The sequence below is a fragment of the Bolinopsis microptera genome, chromosome 4 (genome assembly GCF_026151205.1).
Source record: "Bolinopsis microptera isolate Bmic1 chromosome 4, MBARI_Bmic_1.0, whole genome shotgun sequence".
Lineage (NCBI taxonomy): Eukaryota > Metazoa > Ctenophora > Tentaculata > Lobata > Bolinopsidae > Bolinopsis > Bolinopsis microptera.
Window position 1 is genome coordinate 8,238,175 of NC_087075.1, and position 24,095 is coordinate 8,262,269.

The 24,095-nt window shown below is 38.2% G+C and overlaps 2 protein-coding genes across 2 annotated transcripts in view; both read right to left on the bottom strand.

Annotated features, from left to right (window-relative positions):
• Positions 1 to 14,669, bottom strand: part of LOC134814014 (cartilage oligomeric matrix protein-like) — a 61,982-nt gene extending 47,313 nt beyond the window's left edge. Inside the window, exons 1-9 of the mRNA XM_063821976.1 lie at positions 14,591 to 14,669; positions 14,337 to 14,421; positions 13,157 to 13,308; positions 12,806 to 12,899; positions 12,442 to 12,517; positions 11,505 to 11,620; positions 11,126 to 11,286; positions 9,122 to 9,293; positions 8,772 to 8,891 (exon numbers count right to left, since the gene is read on the bottom strand). Coding sequence (XP_063678046.1) covers positions 8,772 to 8,891; positions 9,122 to 9,293; positions 11,126 to 11,286; positions 11,505 to 11,620; positions 12,442 to 12,517; positions 12,806 to 12,899; positions 13,157 to 13,308; positions 14,337 to 14,421; positions 14,591 to 14,641 — 1,027 coding nt within the window. The 5' untranslated portion in view covers positions 14,642 to 14,669. The remainder of the gene's footprint in view (positions 1 to 8,771; positions 8,892 to 9,121; positions 9,294 to 11,125; positions 11,287 to 11,504; positions 11,621 to 12,441; positions 12,518 to 12,805; positions 12,900 to 13,156; positions 13,309 to 14,336; positions 14,422 to 14,590) is intronic.
• A 715-nt stretch (positions 14,670 to 15,384) lies between these two features.
• Positions 15,385 to 21,221, bottom strand: LOC134814311 (uncharacterized). The gene is made up of 7 exons (XM_063822407.1): positions 17,705 to 21,221; positions 17,423 to 17,508; positions 17,016 to 17,159; positions 16,630 to 16,742; positions 16,205 to 16,319; positions 15,822 to 15,979; positions 15,385 to 15,511 (listed from the first exon to the last, which is right to left on the bottom strand). Exons 1-7 carry the CDS (start codon positions 21,141 to 21,143, stop codon positions 15,385 to 15,387), a joined length of 4,182 nt encoding a protein of 1,393 aa, XP_063678477.1. The 5' UTR covers positions 21,144 to 21,221.
• Positions 21,222 to 24,095: the final 2,874 nt, after the last annotated feature.

Below are 24,095 nucleotides of genomic sequence, written 5' to 3' on the forward strand. Positions count from 1 at the left end.
AGAGAAGTATCGAGCCGAATTTTGAGATAGCTCAGATAGGCCTCAGAAAATTTTTAATTCGATTTTGAAATCTTGGACCTCATTTTTTGACGATTTTTCCAGGTCCAAGATTTTCAAAATCGAATAAAAAATGTTCTAAGGCCTATCTCAAAATTCGGATCGATTCTTCTCTTCTAAATGATCCCTAGAACATATCCTGAAAGTTTCAAGGTGATTGCTCAAACAATGTAGGAGAAGATAGATTTTTAGACTCGATTTTCAGGACGCGTGATAGAAAATCGCTCGCACAATACAATTACACATGAGCGCTGACCTTTGACCAGCGATAATTTCGGCTAGGAACAATAATTTTCCATGGGACTAAAAGCAGCTGATAGATATTACTCCCCTCTATCAGAAACAATTATAAAATCAATTTTGAGAGAATTTTCATGAAGACCCCCCCCCCCCCCCCCCCCCCCCCCGGCCCCCGTGAAGAATAAAATGGTTTGCAGTAAAAAAGAAATTGTTAATTTATAACAAAATGGTTGGAAATTGAATAAGGAATAAATAGATCACAAAATTATGTTTCTGAATATCTCGATGATATTATAATGTGGTTTGTGAACTTACTGCATTTCGCACATTGCGCAATCACAACAACTACCATAGTGGTTAACTTTATAAGCAACTTGATTAAATGTATTCTTAATGCATTATACTTAGCCTTTGATCTTTTGATTTAAAAAGAAAACCTATTTTAACTTTTGTGGCGTTCGAGCAGCAGTACTCAGCAACCTATAAGTAACAGCTTGGATAGTGGATTTTTGGCGGTTGTATTACAGTATTACGATACTGTGATGAAAGTGATCAGAATTCCATTAATAAAATGTTTTGTTTTGCTGCCTAGATTTCAGTCGAGTTACACTGTAACTCGAACGCAAGATCGAACGAAGAAAAGCGTGGTACAAAAAGTACTGAGTACATTATATTCGTCACGTAGGTAGGATTTCGACCATTTTAGACCCCTTCCTCTATAATATAAATAGCTGCTCTCTTCGCACAAAGCTACTAAAGTGTTGAAATAATATTAACGTAAACTTTTCCAACCCCCTTCTATGCTGGCTTACGTTATATATGGGAAAGACTGCAAAGAAAAGGCCAAGTGCTTCTCGCTTCGTATTATATAGCAGAATTGAATGGCCGTGTTTAAAAGCGGCGGCTTAAAACCAAAATATGGGCGGCACTGCAATGCTGTTGCGTCGTCTGAACAATCTAACTATGTAACACAAATTCTGTATGTTCAAATAAAACGAACAATCATGTTGAAAATTTAAACATGATTGTTTGGATGGATGGAATCGTTTATGGATGGATGGAATCGTTTATGGTTGCCAAAAGAGTTCTAAAATGTATTTAAATTTTGAATATTTATATCATAATTTTGTTTAATAGAGCTATGAACTTGTATAAGTCATTTGACAGTCTGAGTGGAATCGTTTATCTTCCAGCGCAAATCTTGGCATAAATCAAGTAGTTTAACGTAAAATCATATTCAACATCTCCGAAATCCATTTTAAATACAACTGGAAGTTAAGACTGAAAGTTAAGACTGGAAGTTAAGACTGGAAGTTAAGACTGGAAGTTAAGACTGGAAGTTAAGACTGGAAGTTAAGACTGGAAGTTAAGACTGGAAGTTAAGACTGGAAGTTAAGACTGGAAGTTAAGACTGGAAGTTAAGACTGGAAGTTAAGACTGGAAGTTAAGACTGGAAGTTAAGACTGGAAGTTAAGACTGGAAGTTAAGACTGGAAGTTAAAACTGGAAGATAAGACTGGAAATGTGGAACTAGCTACATCAACTGAAACACAAGATTGAAGCTTCGTGGTGTCCAAGGAAATTAATGCTATCTTATCCATTGATTAATTGCGTGAACGTATGTTACTACGTATGTTGTTGGTCAATATCAAACTTAACGAATGCTACTGGTACTGATACCGTATCACTGTTTGATATTTGGTCACTATCACCTAGATAGAATTGAACTCTAAAGCCTGGGATGGGAAATATAGCGGCCTTTCATAGACCAACAATAGCAGCTACAATTCTTGTTGCAATTTAATTAATATACGAAATAAACGTCTACATTAATAATCGAGGGATTGCCGAACGATTTAATGAGTAATGACATCAATACATACTACATAGTTATGAGGCTTATTTAATGACATCTGGAATCCTTCAGCTGATCAGTTAAGATAAGTTAAGATCAGTTTAAACTACTTCCGCGGGCGCCGGGCAATCACTTAATCACGTTCTGTCTAAGATTTTCTTTTAAAAATGTTAGCTTGCTGAGAAGATCCTGACCCGTCCTAATAATATCTAATTCTATGAATTTGTGGGAAACCGGGGGATTAAGTAACAGCACTAAGTAGCTTAGAAAGCTTATACAGGGTGTTCACTGTTCACGATACAGTTTCTAACATCCGTAAATTTATTTATAAAGAAGCGATCAGCTATATTATTTCTTTGATTAATTGTTTTCTATCTGATAGCTGAGATCCACTGCAGAATGGCTCTAATTCCGGAGGCAATCACTTTACATGAACACATCTGCTGCATCAAGTGCAGTGTTATTTATCAGGAAGAAGCATGTGAATCAAGAGCTTGAGCCCAATCTAAATAAACTGGATTATGTCTGAGAGGTAATCTGGCCCGCACACAGACAGTGCCCAATATTTCATACACCAGGATAAGCTTATGCAGTGCATGATAGGAAACTGAGTCGCTAATCTCCTTGAGGACACTCTGCCAGGAAGCCATACAAGGACAAAACAACCCGCACAGCTCACAATCACCCATAACCTTTATCACGAAAAACTCAGCGAAGCAATTTAGTCTGCCGACATCGGTACAATGTCTTGTTCTCACGAACAAAGGCTTCTGTGTTTAAGGCCTCTGCTCAAGATGTTGCCATTGTCCTATTGCCCTGAAATTGGTCAATGTTCATTGTGTTCCCAATACCATAATCAAGTAACGATCCTAACCATGTACACATGCAACACGTTAAACTGCAAGCAGAAAATAAATTGAATAACAACCATCATGATAAAAGATCATGGCTCATATTGACTACATCAAGCTCATAGCAATCTGTCAAAATATCTCTTGCAAAAATTATTGTGATTTAAAATCAGGAATCTTAATCTTATCATCTAAATTATAAGGATTGCCGGCCTTTTGTACGATGAGTCTGGACTGGAGTAGACATTATATTTACATTGGCATTATCATACGAAGATACTAGAATTATGGTGATAAAGGAAGGTATGGAACGAAACAGGAACATTCGCTCCGTCAAGAGATTAAGATGCGGCAAAAATGTATGTCGCAACAAGAGGTACACATGAACTAGAGAAGTTGCACCAACACAATTGAGAAGTAACATATGAGTTCCATGAGACGTTACCTTACAGTTACTGCTGGGGGTAATCGCTTCGATTGCTTAATATTGGCAATAGGCTATAAATGGCTCATTCTATACTTAAACAGCAGCCTCCATGCCAATGGAGCTAGCTATGTATAATATGGGTTGGAGAACGAAAAAAAATGGTGAGGAATCATTTGAATACTTAGTGTCTAATGGTTTATTTAAACTTTTAAAACCAGAATTTCCACATTTCATTACGACATGAACACCTTGTCAAGGAATTTAAAATTAAGTAGCAGCAAACTGTCACTTGGTAAGCTCTACAAGCTGCTGTCTACCATACTCAAAGACAGGGTTTGAACAGATGTGCAAAATATTGCATTTGAGAAAGTGCCAAGAAAATAAGAAGAAGAAATGTTTATGTCATCCGATCGATTTGGATATGCAACTCAATAAAAGACCTGTGAAAGACAATACTAAGACGACTAATCCCTCAGTCGTCAGCTGATATCACAAAGGAATGATCGAGAAGATGAGCGAGGCAGCTTCGTAACCCACTCCAGGCTTGTACCGACTGTTCCATAGTGTAGAGGAATTTAGAGAATGGTGTCAGGTACCGAGCTATTTAAGAATATGGCGTTTCAGCGAAATAAAACTTCAAACTTAAATCGTATCAAATAACTCTCATAAAATTTTGTTGCCAAAAATCAAATTTTTCAACAAAGAAAAAGGTTGTCACTCAGCACAACATGCAACTGAGTACGAGACAGCAAAGTCGAAGAGTTTATATCCCAGAGAACTCAAAGGGGAAGAGCAACTCAAAAAGGTAACTATTGGTCCCCAGAGAAGTTGGCCGGTCCCGGTAGTTGACTCTATTAGACCACAACTTTTTCCTTTGAAGTACCCCCCAACCAAGGAGTGCCATCATCATATTATAGTCACGTGATTATAGTCACGTAAGAGAGAAGGTGCATTTGAAGTGGGAGCGGTTGGGAAATAACCCTTGAGTATTTGTGCCCCGGACAGCTTTTGATCGACAGTGCAAGTGGTGAGCATTGAGCAAAACTATCTCTATGTCGGATGCTACGATTTTATGCGTCTGTGAGACCGGTCCTCGATTAGATTAAACTTAAAGCTGGACTAACGTATATTATTATGCAAGAGAATAAAGCTCAGAATCTTAGTAGCATAGAGATCATCATCAGCATCCAAACGTTCTTCCACTTTCAGCAGTGAAGTGCTTTAAATACTGACTTACGTCTGCGCAATATACCAAAATCAAATATTTATATATTTGTGATATCTTACTATATATAAAGCGAGACGATATATATATATTTATCTGTGCCATTTTACTGACACCACGGCATCAACTTTAAAGCGAATTTCCGCAAAAACCGTAAAAGATATACATCTGAAACTTTTTTGACTGGGTCAAATGCTTTAATGGCCTCCAATTCAGCATGAAAAAATAAAAAATTGGCCAAGAATTAGTGATTTTAGAGCCCAAAATTTGGACCCCCAAGTGGTGTCAAAAACGCGAATTAAATAGGTAATAATTATTTTGGTCTCTTGAGTCTTGACACCGTTTAGAGTTATATCATATATTATACGGGTTCCTGCTAGTTAATATAATGGTCAGCTAGCGCTGGCTAGCGCTGACCAGCGCCAGCGCAATGTATCAAAATAAAATATTTGCAATATTATTAATGGACAGCTATTATAAATCAATAGCTAGCGCTGGTATGGTTAGTGCTGACTAGCGAAATATACCCAATTCCAAAATCAAATATATATGTATATTTACGATATTATTATTAATCGTCAGCTGACGCTAGCCAGCGCAATATATTTGCGATATCACATGTACTGTCAGCTTAACGGGTGATACTCGTAAAATTGAAATTATTTGTTTCAAATCCTTAATTCCAGCTCTGTGTGCGTCTTGGTACTGGTACTGGTAGGTTATAAACCTACAATCATCAGCTAGTTGTCGCCATCCAGCGCTAGTTGTCGCGTTTTGACTATCGCAAAAGAACCGGGAGAGGTTTTAAAGTTTTAAATACTGTGGAACTAGAAGTGATTTTTTCGATAACAAATTAACGGAATTAAGCTTAAGTACAAAATCTGGAACTAGAAGTGCGTTTTGTCAATCATTGATCAACGGAATTTAACTTAAGTACAAAACAATTATTTGACAGGATGTCATTTTTCGTCAGCAAATTAATGACTAGTTTCCTGCTATTTTGATCTGTCTGGAAAGAAAATCATGTCTCATTTGGCTGGTATGGCTCGATTTTAGCATTATTAATTATTAAATATTATTATTATGTCACATGATTAAAATGTGATCCGCGAAACTCTACTGATGATGAATCATTAATTGCGAGCCACTAATTTACATATTACAGTGGTTTTCATATTTCGTTATGAAACATTTTCTTTCAAGAAATTTATCATTTACAATTTACGAAGAAATGTTCCAGTATCTATGTAAATTTCTAATCATTAGAACAACTACTCTAAAAGTCTAAAGGAATATCTCGACACAAAAACGTATATTAAGGCCAGAGCGAGGGGAAGGTAAAAATGAGAGCTGATGGAGACGAAAAAAACCGGACCGAAATCTGACCTTTTGTTTTTGAGATATCGCGCGCCAAATATTGAGGTTTACCTGTAATTTGTCCTCAATATTAAGTAATGTTAACCCGAACTATTATTAAGCAACCCAAGTAAGCAGTATCACCACAATCTCCGCTTGTTTTATAACACAACGCTGAACCAAAACATTAAACGGGTCTGATTAATAACTTTAAACGGTCCTGACTAATAACTTTGAAGTTAGATTATATTGTAGAATTAATAACTTTAAACGGTCCTGACTAATAACTTTGAAGTTAGATTATATTTTAAAAGAACGTGTAAATGTAATACTTAAACTTTAAGGTTCACCTTAAAAGGTATTATTGTTGTAATCTATACTGCTTATCGGTTATACAGACGGTTTTTAACAGCCTCGGAATTTCAGTTAAAAGCAATATAATTCGAAATTAAGTGGCCAGATTTTACGGACGTAGTTTAGAAAAGGAGAAGCTGTTGAAGAAATCTTCAAAAATGCGCAAAATAACTTACTACGAGTTATTACAATATAATATTATGGACTATGGAGATTGGAGGTATATTAGCGACAAGAGAAACGCCATTGATGGACGTGAGGACAGACGACAGTGAGAACTCTTCAAACTACATTAAATTAATTCCTTCTGTAACGTATAAGTAAAAACCAATTTAGAAATATTTTCTTGTGTTTCAACAGAATATCTATCAAATTTTGTATATAGAAATTCACCCAAACTCGCACATATCATAAGTCGTATACCCATATTACTATCTGGGAAGTTTGAAGAAAATTGTACAGTAGAATCTTGAGCTACTCGACTTTTGTCAAATATTATTTCACGGAATGAATGGAATGGAAAGTGCAACTAAAAAAGCCATGGATCGGGGGAAAATACAGTCCATATAAATTGCACCAAAAATACTGCTGTTTTATAATATGACAAATACTCAAATATGATCTATTAATAAATCTGGCAGAATTATGCAACAAAATTATGCAACAAACCATGCTGTCTTTATAGAATCAGACCTCGTACAGATTCATGCCGCCACTCTCAGAATGCTATTATATTATATCTATAATTGTACCATTATCCCCCGATATTAAATAGCGTTTCTCTTGTCGCTAAATACAGTCCATATAAATGTCACCAAAAATACTGCTGTTTTTATCATCCCGTTCCAAAAATTATGCACCAAATTATGCCAAAAAAACTGATTTTTGACAAATTTTAACTTTTTTTTGTGACAGATGTTTTTGAAAGTGCCCAAAATATCCTTGACCAGTACCTGTACCCGATCTGTTGACAAAAGGAATGTTAATATAATCATATGATGATATTATGCAACAAACCATCATATCTCGGCTGAGTGGAAAGTGGACAAAAGCCATACAGACTACAGAGTACAGAGTACAGATGGAGCTGAATTTGGGCACGAACAATATCCAGGATACCTTTGTCCAGGGATAATACTTGCCAAATTAAACGGAAGTAATAAAGAAATAACGTTTAGCAGAACAGTGAACAAGTCATATCATTATAGAACCCCGCACAAAGTCATGGCTCTCAGAGTGCTATAATATACAGGGTGGGCCAAAAGTCAGTGTGCAAACGTTGGCCTTAATAGCTCAGTCACTGAGTGCCCAATTGAAATACTTCCTTCTGGTATGACTTAGTACCACCACTGGTTCGAGGAATTTGTCAACTCGAAAAATATTCGCGTTCATTTTTTTCAAATGGAGGTTCATTTTCACATTTTTTTGATAGTTTGGATAATCGGATCAAGCTAAATGTTATTGAATTGTGTTTGGCCATTCGAATTACGTTTGCCCTGAAAGAATGAGAGTTCTAGCTTCTCAGATGACCGAGATATGAAGCATAACAAGCTTGTTCATTACGTGTGATTAGGTGATTGGTTTACCTAATCACGTGATAAGGTGACCCCGTTAACTACCCCGTTAAACATTATGGGAATTGTTAAGGGTGCCCAATTAAGGTGTCGTGTCACGGTGTCACATAATCACCCAGTCAATTTGTTAACGAGATACACAAAATGCTTGTTAACTTCGTCATTTCTAATCCGTTTTGCCTCATTTTTTCAGATCATATGCAACATTTGATAATCTACCGTCTCTAAAAAAATTAGGCGTTCAGGATTTTCAGAGAAAACAATATAGGTGTTTTAATATTGAATGGGCGTGGTCTAAAATATTCGAATTTTCAAATTTTGACGACGGAATCCTCGAACCAGTAAGTACAGTATGCCATCTGCAAAGCAACAGCTCTCAAATATAAAACTCAGCGGAGGTATAAGACCCAACGTTTGCACACTGACTTTTGGCCCACCCTGTATATATTGTACCATTATCAGCCGATATTAAATAGCGTTTCTCTTGTCGCTAACATATTTAAACTTATTTAAATCGAAAATAGAACATATTAAGCTATAGAGGTATCTAGCGTATTTTCAACAATTTCTACAGTTACCATAGAATACAACCATATTATATAATACTATTTGTAGGGCTTTGTTACCACAAAAACAAGGGTTTTATTATCACTTTATCATGGTAATGAGAACCAGTGACTGTAGAGTGTAGAGCTATGGATGTTACCACAGTAGGGTTCTCCTACCATAATTATTAGCATATTTCTAACCACCCTATAATGGATGTAATGTACCTGTACAAGCAGGCAACACATGTAATGTACCTGTACAAGCAGGCAACACATGTAATGTACCTGTACAAGCAGGCAACACATCAACAAAGCAGTCAGGATCAGAGCTCCCGTTATCACACGTGTCACACTTATCACCCACATCGTTTGAATTCTTGTCATACTGATCCACGTTCTTCTTAGCTGGATGAGAGATAACATAAATGAGGAAATAATTATATAGATAATAGGGATTTAGCTTTATATAATATTAGTGGACAGGGAGGAAGATTTGAAGTAGGTGGTTAATTGCAACAATTACAGGAGCCGAAAAGGTGTAGTTTTTTGTGATCTCAACCACTGATTTGTTATTCTAACGGTTATTTCACTTTCCAACTAAAAATGCACTATACTACACGGATTGTAAAACTCACTAGGACAGTTATCACAGTCGTTTAACCAGCCATCATTATCCGTATCTGCTTTGTTTCCCTTATCAGATGCTATGTCAGGATCGTACGGGCACCAGTCCTTCTCGTTTATACTCAGATCCTCATCTATATCACTGTCACACTCGTCTCCCAGACCGTCATTGTCTAGATCTTCCTGGGGGTTGTCATGGTGATGACTCATGTCACATGTTATGACTCATGTCACGTGTTTTATTTATTGATTTCACATGTACATTCGTCTGCTTCATTTTTTTAGAAATCTTTTAAAATCTCGTTAATCAGCATAATTATTGATTATGTTCGCTCAATTTAATATTTTAGTATTCTATTTCAACCCATCATCCTCTTAAACTTCTCATTTTATCTTCTAAATTTGTTGAAAAAATCCAAAAAACCACCCAAACCTGGACCCAGATATTTCCTCTACATGATAAAGTGGTGCTAGGCTGGTAACCTTATAACCCACTCACTGTAGAAACACAGCATGAAATACACATCACAATCCTCTGTAAACCTTCAGGAAAACTTTAAGAGGATCGCTCAGTTCTTACATGCTCAATTGTTATGACATTACAAACAATGGGAATTGATTAATGAAATGAGGATCAGAGAAATTGATCGGGTTATCAGTTTAGAGTGCCTCGTGGATTGTCAAGATCCTGTCACGTGTTGCCATGGTCCTGTCACGTGGTTTGAGGTGCTAACGAGATAGAACATGTCCTCTAACTGGTGTTATGATATTACTAGTCCCGCTAAATAAAACAATGATAACTGTAATTTCTGTGTTATTAATTATTATATCATGTAGGCATTATTATAACGCATTCGATTACGATTACCTCTCTAAATTTATCCTCCTAAAATTGTATATAATATAGATATGACAGATGTTAGTGCCCTATATTATCAGTGTTTTTAGAGGATATCGACTTGGAGATCAGACTTTTCTAATCATTTATGCATGAGAAAAAATAAGGAACTAATTGAAGTCGGCCTTTTAGGATAATATTTGAGCCATTTTACGTGCACCTCAATTATTTCAATTCTCATTTCTTAACGCTTGATCAGGTCAATATTATAATTTCCCGGTACCAATTTCAATTCAAAAGATCCCAAAAGACGAATCTAGAAATCATCTCAATAGTTTCAACAGTTCTCTAGAATCTGAAGTCAATTTCAATCTATCTGAATTTGTCGTTACACGTCCCTGTCGCATGATTTCGTAGATCATAACTTTCTGTCATCTTTTCATGTGTGTAATACCCCACAACTGTTCGATTCATTTTAACCACTTCACAAGTCTTGAAGCCCCAAGACATGGCCACAACATCTGACTTGAAAATGTGATATGTCTTGATAAGGTTAGGCAATAATCATTAGTATGGTAGCCATGGTAACAGAAATGTTGAGCTGAAAATCGGGGTTTAGTTACAAGAAAACGTAATTTATGCGTCACTAATAAAGTATAGAAGAATTCAGAACACTGAGGCTTGTAGCCAGGTGAGGATAATTACCTCTTGGATTGACTTGGCGAAGTAAGATCAACATTGATCAACTCAGATCATTTCAACCTAAGATTGGTCAGCCAAGAAAAATTATTCCAACGTATTATTGTAAGAGTCACGTTTTGTGGATCTGCCAAACTTTCCTTTTTTCGGTTGAGCAGAAAAAGACAGCAGGTCAGCATTATTTTCGTTTGGAAAATAATGGAAAAATCCAAAGATTGAGATGCTTCTGGAAACGCATGAAGCGCAACTGATTAATCATGCAGTACATGTAGTAGAAGCTTTAAGCTAGTTATACTTAAAGATAACAATTCCATTCCTATTGCATGAATTTAAATCGCTACCTCATCCCCCTCCGTTAGAAAAGTACTTGCTACCCCTCAACGTAACCAACTACTAAGACATTTCCTTGTGTTAGAAGGAATTAAATGGTAATTTTTAGAGTTTACACTTTAACATTTCCTTGTGTTTGAGGAAGTACCTGATCAGTGTTAGGATAATAAGCACAATTGTCTGCAATACAAGTAGGTCCCTGACAGTTCTGACTGTTATCCGGGTAACCATCCCCGTCTGTGTCAATACCGCATGCGGTACCGTTACCAGCGTATAGTATGTTGCACTCGCAAACAAACCCAGCCGGACCTGAGGAATAGTCATACAGTCACGTGTTTGATGACGTCACATGGTATTTGGTGACGTCACGTGATGTTTGGTGACGTCACGTGATGTTTGAGGACTTCGCAGTAATAAGGGCTAAGGCGAATGGAAATAGGCCCAACAAATCGAAAGTCCGGGCAGTAAATAGAGGCACATAGGTCACGTGGTGTTTTGGTGACGTCACGTGGTGTTTGTACACTAACCTGTGACAGTACACTTAGCATTAGTGTCGCACGTGTTCTGTCCTGATTCACAGTAGTCACCTGACTTACAAGGGATAGTACCGTTACCAACGTACTGACCAAAACAGTATCCGCAGCTGAAAAGGATTAGTGACGTCACGTGGTATCATGGTGACGTCATATTCACCACAAAGAGTTAAGTATTTAAATACCACATATTTTTCTAAATACCAGTCTGGTATTCTAATACCAAATCCCCCTCTCATATAATATGTCATATATATCGGTTAAGGATGTTAACTCAGCAGACTAATAGTTGAGACTATCCAGACTAATAGTTGAGACTATCCAGACTAATAGTTGAGACTATCCAGACTAATAGTTGAGACTATCCAGACTAATAGTTGAGACTATCCAGACTAATAGTTGAGACTATCCAGTAGGGTATCTCAGCCAGTCTTGACTTCTTACTTTAATTTAACGGTTGTGGGAATGGGTGGGAATATGAGTGATTTGTACAATGTAGAACTATACTATTGGACTACGAATTTTGTTCCCACCTTTGTAGAACTCGCTAACCAGCTGATGATAAAATTACTGAAATTTCGGTAAGTTTATCATTAAATTTGGAAAAATTCAGCGCCTCCAACATTTGGTTAGTAAAGATTACCCAGAGGAATAAATTGAAACTTGTATTATTAATATTACCGTGGTTTAGATTATCTTTACAGACAAATAAATGTAAACTAACAGCAGCTACAGGTAACTAACAGCAGCTACAGGTAACTAACAGCAGCTACAGGTAACTAACAGCAGCTACAGGTAACTAACAGCAGCTACAGGTAACTAACAGCAGCTACAGGTAACTAACAGCAGCTACAGGTAACTAACAGCAGCTACAGGTAACTAACAGCAGCTACAGGTAACTAACAGCAGCTACAGGTAAGTCGTGACTTACTAGTGGTAACCAGGCTGGTTGATACACTCCGAGTTAATATCACAGTTACCGTTATCAGTGGCACATTCGTCAATATCTGAACAGTAGTGTCACGTGTCAGATACACAGCTTTCTTCATATTATCAGTTTCAATATATTTCACAATGATTTGTAATAACAAATCATTTGACAAGGATAAATCGAAGATTCAAAGAACCTATTACCCATACATAAGATAGAAAACACTGAACACATTTGTTAATTTTTAAGGTTTTTACAATCATCACCAGCGTAATTCACAAAATATCTCCCTGTAAATCTAAAGGCATTTTTCGCATTCTAAGATAACACTGTATCTGCTGTGTAAAATTTAACACTAACTAACCAGTACAATGTTGTTTATCATCTGGTTCCCCTATGCCTTGGGGAGCATTGCCAGTGTAGCCAGTAGGACAGGAGTCACACTTGAAACCTGGAACCTTGGATAGTTATCATAGCAGCAAAGTAGTTGAAGTGACCATCGTAACACACTTGCACTAGTTACCATGGCAACAGAGTGGTTACAATAGCAATATAGTGGTTACTATAGCAACACAGTAGTTAATATAGAACCGATAAGATGGTTACCATAGCAAAAAATCAATTTTCCCAAAGTCTCAAAACCTTAAAAAAGTTAATGATAACGTCACGTGATAGCAAGATGAGTGATGACGTCACGTGTTAGCCTGATACTCACAGTATTAGTACAAGTAACATTGAGTTCCGCAAAACAGGGTGAGAACCTCTCACACTCGTCTATATCCACACAGCCCCCCTCACTGTCCTCAAATCCAGCTGGACAAGAGAGACATTTGTACTTGTTATCAGGCAGGTTTACACACTGGACACCTGTAGGAGTGGTATTGTAAGGTTACCATGGCAACACGTTAGTTAGTTAGTTACCATGGTAACACGTTAGTTAGTTACCATGGCAACATATTAGTTAGTTACCTTGGCAACACATTAGTTAGTTACCATGGTAACACGTTAGTTAGTTACCATGGTAACACGTTAGTTAAGTAGTTAGTTACCATGGTAACACGTTAGTTAGTTACCATGGCAACATATTAGTTAGTTACCATGGTAACACGTTAGTTAGTTAGTTACCATGGTAACATATTAGTTAGTTACCATGGTAACACGTTAGTTAGTTACCATGGTAACACGTTAGTTAGTTACCATGGTAACACGTTTTTTTTTTTTTTTATCTAGACACTTATTTTACTTCGGTGTATTCCAACAGCCACAATGTTACACAAGTGCAACCAGCCAATTACAGGAAGCCGAAGGATCTTTTTGGCCAGTGACGGTTAAGGTAGTGTGTACCATACTTTCTTCGTCCGAGACTTTGCTGCAATGTGCAGCTCCTCATTTAACCCTCACACCCGATTTCTCGAGTATTCGGCTGAGTAGACCGGGGGGCTGCATAGACCACTCATGATCCTTAGCTGAACGTCGACGACGCTCACCCCACGACCAGGCAGTCAGTGGGTTTCGAACTCGCAACCTAACGATTGTAAGACAGGCGTTCTAACCAACTGCGCTACCTGGCCGTTAAAAACACGTTAGTTAGTTACCATGGTAACTAACTAATGTGATGGTAACTAACTAACTAACGTGTTGCCAACACAATATTTAGTTACCATGGCAACACCTTAGTTAGTTAGTAACCATGGCAACACCTTAGTTAGTTAGTTACCATGGTAACATATTAGTTAGTTACCATGGTAACACGTTAGTTAGTTACCATGGTAACACGTTAGTTAGTTACCATGGTAACACGTTAGTTAGTTAGTTATCATGGCAACACGTTAGTTAGTTAGTTACCATGGTAGCACATTAGTTGGTTGGTTAGTATAGCAACACTGTTAACTAACCAGGCGAACAAGGTCTTTCCTCCGCAAGACATGGACACTCCACATCATCGCTACAACTCCTACACATCTCACACCCTCCTGACACCTGATAATACGATAATTAGTTAATTAATTAATTAGTTAGATAATTAGATTAATCTAACAACTGATAAGATTTCTCTAAAAAATTTGATTAATTAATTTAACAACAACAAGTACAATAAATTGAGTAACAAGCCAATGTAACACGGCGACAGGTCACGTGATAGAAATACCTCATTCTCAGGGCAGTAGTCACACGATTCCTTAGCGTGAGTAGATTCCATTCCTCCTTCACAACAAGAACAGTTCGCTGAACCTACAATATCATGCTGATTATGATAGTATGAATTTAGATATATCTAAATAAATTCATTAAGATTTTATAGATGTTCCAAAATACTAATACAAGAAACCTGGAGCTGCCCAAGTATTCAAAGAAACTAAGATTGTGTAATAATGTGTATTTATATCATGTTGGCGCTCCGGATTTGGAAAAAGCAAAAACACAGCTATAAGCCTCACAAAGAATGAAACTCTAACAAAACAATAACCTCTATCTAGCGCAAACTCTAAGCTCAGCACACTAACCTCTATCTAGCGCAAACTCTAAGCTCAGCACACTAACCTCTATCTAGCGCAAACTCTAAGCTCAGCACACTAACCTCTATCTAGCGCAAACTCTAAGCTCAGCACACTAACCTCTATCTAGCGCAAACTCTAAGCTCAGCACACTAACCTCTATCTAGCGCAAACTCTAAGCTCAGCACACTAACCTCTATCTAGCGCAAACTCTAAGCTCAGCACACTAACCTCTATCTAGCGCAAACTCTAAGCTCAGCACACTAACCTCTATCTAGCGCAAACTCTAAGCTCAGCACACTAACCTCTATCTAGCGCAAACTCTAAGCTCAGCACACTAACCTCTATCTAGCGCAAACTCTAAGCTCAGCACACTAACCTCTATCTAGCGCAAACTCTAAGCTCAGCACACTAACCTCTATCTAGCGCAAACTCTAAGCTCAGCACACTAACCTCTATCTAGCGCAAACTCTCCAGGAGGACAAAAGGAGCAGCGACTAGACCCAGCGTTGCTAAACTGTCCTGACGGACACTTGTCAGTAACACCCGCCCTACAGAGGTACCCTGGCTCACATCTGGGGAGAGTCACGTGATTTTAGTTAGCTTGTTGTGACTTATATTGGAAATCTAGACACGTGAATCGTGATTTCAAAAAGATAGTTATGGAAGTTTTGGCATAAGTCTCAAACTAACGGACTTTTGGTAATGAGTTAGCATTACATAATGAATTAATCATTTTCATTGAAATAAAATTGTAATTTCACGTCACTCTACGCAGTCTACGGTATATTCAAATATTTAATTCGAATTTACATTAAATTTCTTTAAACATAACAGAACAATAATAATTAAGAACAATATTTAAGTTGTGACACTACTACTCACAGTTTCATCTCCTGACTACAATCCTCACCATCTCCCTCAGTACACAAGTTGATGTAGTGGGTCCCTACCTCCTCCCCCTCTTCTCTCTCCAGCTGCTCTACTGGTGTCCCAACTCCCTCCTTACATTCCCAACCTGGCTTACAAGGCGAGCAGGTCGACTGAAGAGGGGAGGCGGTTCAGGGGTTTGTAAGTAAGATACTGTTAAATCGGCAAATTGGTACAATACTGACCGGCTATTATTCGGCTATTAGCCGGCTGTTTCGGTAATTAATTACGGCCCCGTTAAATCTTATAAGACGTTGAATCTGATAAGGTAGGTGAAGGGGAGGGGTGAGTTCTTTACTATAACAAGTAAAATAGTGCTGGTTCAATCAAGACATTACCTGTCCCCCGAATGATATCTCGAACTTGCTCTTGTTCTCACAATCCTCCTCCTCTCGGGGAAGACCCAAATCTTCAAACATCTTCTTATCTAGATCTTCGTTGGGGTAATTTTGACTGAAGAGATATTATTATTTTTAAATGTGATGTTATTGTAATTCTGATAGGGTTATCTAGTTTTATTATATCTGGAAAGTTGAAGTCTCTATTGATTTGCTGTAGCTCTGAAAGCCAATAAAAATATACACATGCTGCATGAAACATCAACATATGCTGCTCCACTCACATACCACTCACATACCACTCACATACCACTCACATACCACTCACATACCACTCACATACCACTCACATACCACTCACATACCACTCACATACCACTCACATACCACTCACATACCACTCACATGCCACTCCAATTACGTACCTGCACGTGGTACACTGGACCCTAGATCCGTATCCAGGACAACGGTACCCTAGTGTGCACGTGTCACAATACCCTAGGAACGAGGAGGATACCATCCAACCAGGAGCTTTCACCTGAAACAAAAATATCAGCTAAATTGTAAATATGTAATTGGGAAATAAGTTGTATTTGGACACAATATTTGGGAAATGTTTGTAAGAATTCAAATACTCAAATAGTCAAATAGTATCCGTTGAAGTATTTGTAACAGGATAATTATTTTCGAGATATCTCCCACTGTACCCTGATTGAGGATTAGGACAAATAACAAATTTCATGAGGCCACCCCCCGCCCCCCCCCCCCCCCCCCCCCCCCCCCCTCCGGCGCGGTCCCCCTCTTAACTTACGTTAAAGAGTCCAGTATCAAGTCCTGCAATGAACTGCATGTCTTGAATACAAGAAGCGCTGATAGTGAAGAGGTAGTAATGTTTAGTTCCCAGTCTGACCGGTTCTCCTTTATCCACTGCATACACCGTTATCACGTACTCCACCTGTAGAAGGAGTTGGTGTTAAAAAAAACTGTGTTGGTGACTATGATAATGAATGATAATTCCTATACCCGAGAAAAGCATTTTTCCTTTGTCGCAAGTTATACGGAATTACAGAAATATTCATCGGAAACATAATGATAATGGCTTGCATTGACCTTTGGTAATAAGTGACTACTATAGTGACTACTATTATAGTGACTACTAAAGTGCTATGTAACCTCCAGTGGTTCAGTCAAGACAGTGAAGCTGAAGGGTGAACTTACCATGAATTTCTCGTAAGTGAAGTAGTCGTCAACAGTTCGGTACTTCTCATATTCCATCTCGTTCAGGTTCAGTACTTCGTACCCTCCTGTTAAATAGAACGAATCAACTTTCTGGTGTTTTAACCTATTGTTTGTTGGAGGAACTTAATCTTGATTTAATAAGTTAATGTAAAATTGATGTTTTAACAAAAGGCAAAAGTCATATATATCAAACTGTGGTTCAGCTAAGTTGTTACTAAAGTTAATGAAAATCTTAACAAATTATCAAGAGAAGACACATACCAATGTAGTACTGGACAGCTTTATTAGGACCATTGTCAGCATCAGTCACATTTAACAGTGTGCCCCGCAGATCTAAACACAACTCAGTTCTATCAATAAGAGTCTCTGCATCGTCTTTAAAATCAGGGCAGTTGTCATTTGCATCTTCCACATTTATCCTGATCCTGATTGGAGTTACAAAGTCACGTGTGTCCTCCCCTTCAAACTCATAGTGCACCTCCAAGTACAGGTGTACAAACTTCTCTTCAATACTCTCGTAGTCTATAGCATTCTTCAGTATAACAAGAGCTGTGGGAGTCTCAATGGTTGAGGAATGTGCAGGAGTGACAACAGGGACAGTGACCACTGCCTCACTACAATTGTAGAACTCAGGGACACCAGATCCAGGGTCCTGGTTAGCAGGGTGAGGGTCCGGGTCTTGTTTCCAAACAAACTCACTGTCGTGTACCTCAAAGTTATCGTTATCAGACCCTGTGCTGACTATGTCGACTTCGTATGTTTGCAGTCCGAGGACGGTTGTGAAGTCGAGAGTGTCAATCTTTCCTGATCGTATTTTCCTTTCTGACATAGTAAATGCAGCGTAGTTACTTGACTCAATAACTTGAAATTGGGAGAGTCTCAAGAATAGCTGGGATGAAAGGGAGCGTCTCTGAGTTGTGAAGATGTCAACATACATCTCATCAGAAAGAGTGAACATTCCCGCCTCAACATCAGTCTCTTCGACACCCAAATTACAGCGTCCCACCTGGGTCTCATCCCTGACCTTGTCAATAAACCCGTATTTTGCTACAAACTTGTTTGCACCACGCTTAAAAGAGATCTCTCCGCAAGGAAGATCGGACTTGTCCTCCTCTTCAGCCAACACCTCCAAAACAAGTGTACCGTTCATGAACACCCATACATCATCAGGACCTCCTATACTCAACACCTCGTCACCTGTCAGCAACACGGCTAGTCTCAGTCGGGCGGTGAAATACATGTTGTGCCGCTTGAAGTTAGCGGTAGTGTCAGTGGGTGGGTTTACTAACTCATCTACTGGCCACCACTGCCGCGCGAACATGCAGTCAGAGTTAGCTCCAAACCCTGGGCAGCTTTGAAGGTGAAATTCCTCCTGGAGGATGTCTTTGATGTTTGAATTTGGAGTGAACCACTGGGTGATGGTGTCAGCAGCGCTAAATTTATCGGTCATGTAAAGATATGGGCCAATACTGGGGGAATCAAACATTTTGGGGTTCCGGTATATCTTGTCATATCCCATATTTTGGAAGTCTTCAAAATCGTTTGTCAGATCGAAGTATGTGGCCTGAAATGTGGTGGTCTGTTTGGGTTGAGGTATTTTTTCTGTCTTCTTCAGTTCCTCTTGGTATCCGACCCTCCATGCTCCAACAGACGAATACTTGCCAGCTGCACCAGGTATTTCTATCTTCACCGCGCAGAATATGAAATCAGCCGTTGAAAAGTCTATATCCTCACTGTGACTAAACTCTTTGTCACAACTATCAGTCTTCGCCAGTTCCACGTTGAAGGGACTGGTAGTCAGGAATATGTTCCCTGTATTACTATTGATCCCCTGCTGCTTACACTCCATTATAACGGTAGCCTGGTTAATACACCCACTAGATGCTCTATCTTCACAACAGTAAACTGTCTCAGCTTTGTTCCAAACGGCTGTTTCTGGGAATTTCCAGTGCATTGTAAGAGTTTCCTGGGTGGGAAGCTGGTCTTCAAATGTTCGTGATACCCTGACCAGGCTGGTAGAGTAGACTTCACACTGGAGCTTCTTCTTCACGCTATTAGGAGAGGTGTCGCTCAGTGTCAACTGCAGCTCGTTTCCGTTATCCACATGGGTGTACGTACATTTTTTGGGTCCTTTGAATTTGATTGTTGTTCCTTGTATGGCATTGATATTTGTTATGACCTGCATGAGATTGCAGGTGCACTCACTGACCCCATAAACAAGCACGTCTTTAGCATTCTTTTTCACGTTCTCATACAAGGTTCCGTCGATGAAAGCACCTTGACTATCGTCCGCAACAACTGTACCCTTATCACTTCCTGCAAGTTTCTGGATCCCAACAGTATGAAAAGCTTTGTTGTCAGCCACGTTGAGAACATCGAGATTAGCTGTGTTGACAAGATTGTCTGGTATTTGTGGTAGACGGTTTTTGTTCAGCCACAATTCCTTCAATTTACTCGCAAACGTGTCCATAGCACCTGCCTCGATCTTTACTATTAAGTTATCATTGAGCTGGAGATTTTTAATGGAAGTGGCTTTTCGGAACGCATCAGTAACTACATGCGTGATAAGGTTGTTTCTAAAGTTGAATTTTCCTTGGCAATTCGGCAACGAATCTGTGTCAATAAAGTCTATTTCGTTGTTATCTATGTTGAAGTTCTCACAGCTTTTAATCTCCTCAAACGCTCCTAAGGGTAGTTTCCTGATTTTGTTTTCGTTGAATTGGATATATTGGATGTATTCCGCATTAACAGCTCTCTTTGCAACATACTTAAGAGGTCCATTATTGAATTGAAGAGTCCAGTGTAAGTAGATTTCATTGAATGAGTGGGTCTCAATAAGTTCTATCTTTCCGTCATTAAGTAAGATATAATCAAGTTTGACGTTGTTGAAGGTGTTAGATCGCAATGTGTAAAGGGTAGTTATCTTCTCAAGATGAAGCCCCGCATGGTTTGTCAAACCTTTACCCTTTGTCTCTGAGGTAATATCAGTAAAACTGTACGGTTCTAAGTTAGATACTGGATTGTTTATGAGCATAACCCCAAAAATATCATTACTTTTCCCAGTGTAGGACAAGTTTAAGTTTTGAAAAGCATATTTCTCTACATCTGAAATGTGATTTTCTTCAAAGTCTGCTTTCTGAAATTTGCTGTGATCTTTAAACATCCCTGTCCGGATTACTTCAAATTTGTTTTTGACAAATTCGGCATAGAACTCCTCAGTTTGGGAAGAAAACGATCCATCTTGAGGCCAATCGTGAAGGTCATTTTCTTTCATGCGGACTTCTTTCATACTTTTAGATGCAAAGGTTCCAAATTCCACAAATGCAAGTGAGTTCCTTTCCATATTCAAAATTTCTATCTGATCACATACCGTGCTAAATGCACCATTATCAATCCAATTGATATTGTTGTCAGAGAGATAGATGTCTTTCAATTTAGGACTGTTCTTAAAAGCATTTAATGGTATGTAGCTGATCCTGTTATTTCGAAAATCAATGTTATATAAGTCAGGCATGTTGTTGAACTGGTTTTCATCGACAAAATCAAACTCATTGTTGGATAAATCTATGAGAGTAAGACTTCTAGGAAGGGCATCATCCTCTATGGCTAGTATCTTATTGTTCTCAAGGTAAAGCTTGTTTGTCATGTCAAGATTTAGTAGAGTTCCTTTTTTGAGATAAGTCAGCAAATTCTTGTTCATTCGCAGTATATTCAAAGATTTGACCTTGAAAAGAGCCTTTGGAACTTCCAAGAGAAAGTTATCATTCAAGTACAATGTTTGCAACCTCATGTCAACAAATGCTTCATCTTCAATGGTGTGCAGTCGATTTTTGGAGAGTTCAAGAAAGGAAGCTGTTGTCTTTAAACAATCCAATACTCCATTTGGAATGACTGTAAGTAAATTGCTACTGAAATCAAGACTGTCAAGCTTTACCATCTGGCTAAAGCTGACAGATAACGGGTAAACATCTTTAAATCGGAACTCTAAAATGCTTGTTACATCATTCAAGGCATTTTCAGTTAATTCCGAAAGTGATGTTATTACGTTATTCTTCATCCAAAGCTTTTCAACTTTCGAAAAATTTGCATAAATGAAGGAAGCATGAGGAAAGCTCCTAAGACAGTTTGAGGACATATCAATGTACTTCACTGTAGCAATGTTGTTGAAAGCTCTGTAATCGATGTTTTCAAGCTTGCTATTACCCAAAATATCTAGAACTTTTAAAACCGCCAGATCCTTGAAAGCATTCCCTTGTATGGTATGTAGATAAGGATTTTCTGACACAGTAACATAAGCAAGCTTCTTGCCACTACTGATTGAAAAAGGTTCCAACTCTGTCAAGTTGTTGTACCCAAGCTCTAGAAACCTCAAGGTCTCACATTCACCCATCCACTCAGGTTCAATCTGATTAATTTTGTTATCAGTAAGGTTTAAATGAACCAGTTCATTCATCTCTTTGAATGGCAAGGCAGGCAAAAGCTTTATTTCATTGCGTTCCAGTCCAATGTACTGAATCGTTTTTCTGATCGAGAAGACTGCTCGAGGGATGTGTCCTAGACTATTTTTTCCAAGGGTAAGCCTGACAAGTTTATCCAAACCTTCGAAAGCATTATCTGCAATGAATGAAATATCATTGCATGCAAGGTTCAGTCTTTCTAGGTTTGGCATGTGAACAAAAGAAAGGCCGCTGACGCGGTTGACGTTGTTATTAAAAATTGCCATCTGTGTCAGTTTATGTAAAGGAGTGGAGACGTTCAATGCAGATGTTATCCCTGTACTGACAACAACGATCTCCTTAAGATTGGGGAACTTCTCAAATAATTCTGGTTGAATCTGTTCAAGCTTTGGGGCATTAACGATATGAAGTGTGGTGGTTTTGGTCACAGGATTAGGGATGGTTGAGGTGTCGATTTCGATAACACCATTCCCTGTTATAACAACTTTAACTCCTGGTGACTTGAATGATGCAACACTTCCAATGATTTCGCAGCCAACGCATTTCTTATCGAATTCTTGTTTGAAGTATTCGCACTCTCCTTTTTTCTCCACAAAGCAAGAGAAAAGATTCAAGGTAACATCAGAGAGATGCGCTATTTCGTCAGTATCCCAAAACAAATTGTACTTTGGATCAAACTTATTTTTAATGACATCTTTCATAGGAGCAAACTTTGCATTTGTTTTGACCACTAAAATGGAACACATTGTAATCATCAGGGAAGTAGTTGCCATGTTGAAGCTGCTAGAATGAATAGTCAGCTAATTTACATCCTGTAATTGGACCCAGTTAAAGTTTTTAGAATAAAAAGCATCCACGACAGAAAATTAACAATATATAAGATTTCTGTGCAAAACATTCAACGGGTCTAGCCTAGACCGTTTAAGCCGATGTTGGAAGGACAATTAGTCGTTGTTCGGTTGTGAAAACAATAACAACCAGATAGCTAACTTATAGTAGTCATATTCCTATTCTATCAAACAGCAACATAGGATATGCCATAGAAACGCAACTTATTGAATTTTGTAAATAACTCTCATACAATTTAACCACACGACTTGAAACTTCGTCGTGGGCTTCCGGCTATGGGAAGTGTCAAAAACTTCAGGGCAAACTTTCACCAGGAACCTGTTCACTGTTAATTTACACCATTTGTTTGTTGTTGATCTGCCAGTGTAGGCACTAATTGGATTTCTTAAAGGGCTAATAAAATAAAGCTGTTTCTGGACACCTTTCGCCGTTTACATTCGATCACACTAACTCGCCTGTCCGGCCCAAATTTTAAAACAATATTGTGGAAACAGCCCCAACACCTAAGGGTTATGTAGTATGAAACATGGAAGCTGCAAAACTGCAAAAATCCAAGTCAAGTGCAAAATGATGATTTTAAGGCAAGCATTGTAGCGCGATGCACCACTGGGCAAAGGATTGACATCGTCAATCAAAGCTAAAGGTGAGCAAAATAATATGTCTCATTTCAATAAATTGAATGAATCGTTTTATAAATTGAGTGTCTCGTTTTATAAATTGAGTGCATTAAAACATACATTTTCATTAAATTCTTTATTTCATTTCAAATTGAATAATATATTAAAACTTAAATATTTTATATATGATTTGATTTCTTATTTCATGCACTACTGCATATCACATATGCCCGGCCTAAGCCGCGCTTCAAACGATTTCGAAAGGTTGACATGGTCAATCAATCATTATCTACATAGTATACATGTACACTATAGCGTATTTAGTATTTCAAGTTTGACATCGCTCCCACTAAATCGCTCGCCCAAATTTAAAGAAAATTCATGTGAGAAGGCCCTGAAGGTATAAAAGTAATTTTGTTTGCTGTATCGTTCCAGAGACGATATGTTTATAAGTGTGGGTGTTTTACCATAAGTATATTGAGGTGTAGTAAAGTGATTTTCACATCCACCCTTGACAAGCACTGTAAATTAGAAGTACCGAAAACGACCAAAAGAACACCAAAGCTCAATCCTTGGATTACAGATGGAATCATCCTCTCAATCGACATGAGCTTTGTAAAGAATGGTCAGATACAGTAACAAATAAAGATCCATCTGGCAATGTCCTTCTTTATAAGATATTTAGTGACTATCGTAGGATGCTTAAGGGTATCATAAAGGCAGCCAAAC

Bases quoted from the DNA above. Each gene is read 5' to 3' on its own strand.
- LOC134814311 (XM_063822407.1), bottom strand. From the start codon at position 21,143: ATGAACAAGAATTTGCTGACTTATCTCAAAAAAGGAACTCTACTAAAT. The intron at 17,160-17,422 runs GTAAGTTCACCC...CTCCTTCTACAG, and splicing joins TCACTTACGAGAAATTCATG to GTGGAGTACGTGATAACGGT. The intron at 15,980-16,204 runs GTAATGTCTTGA...TCCCCTCTTCAG, and splicing joins AGATATCATTCGGGGGACAG to TCGACCTGCTCGCCTTGTAA.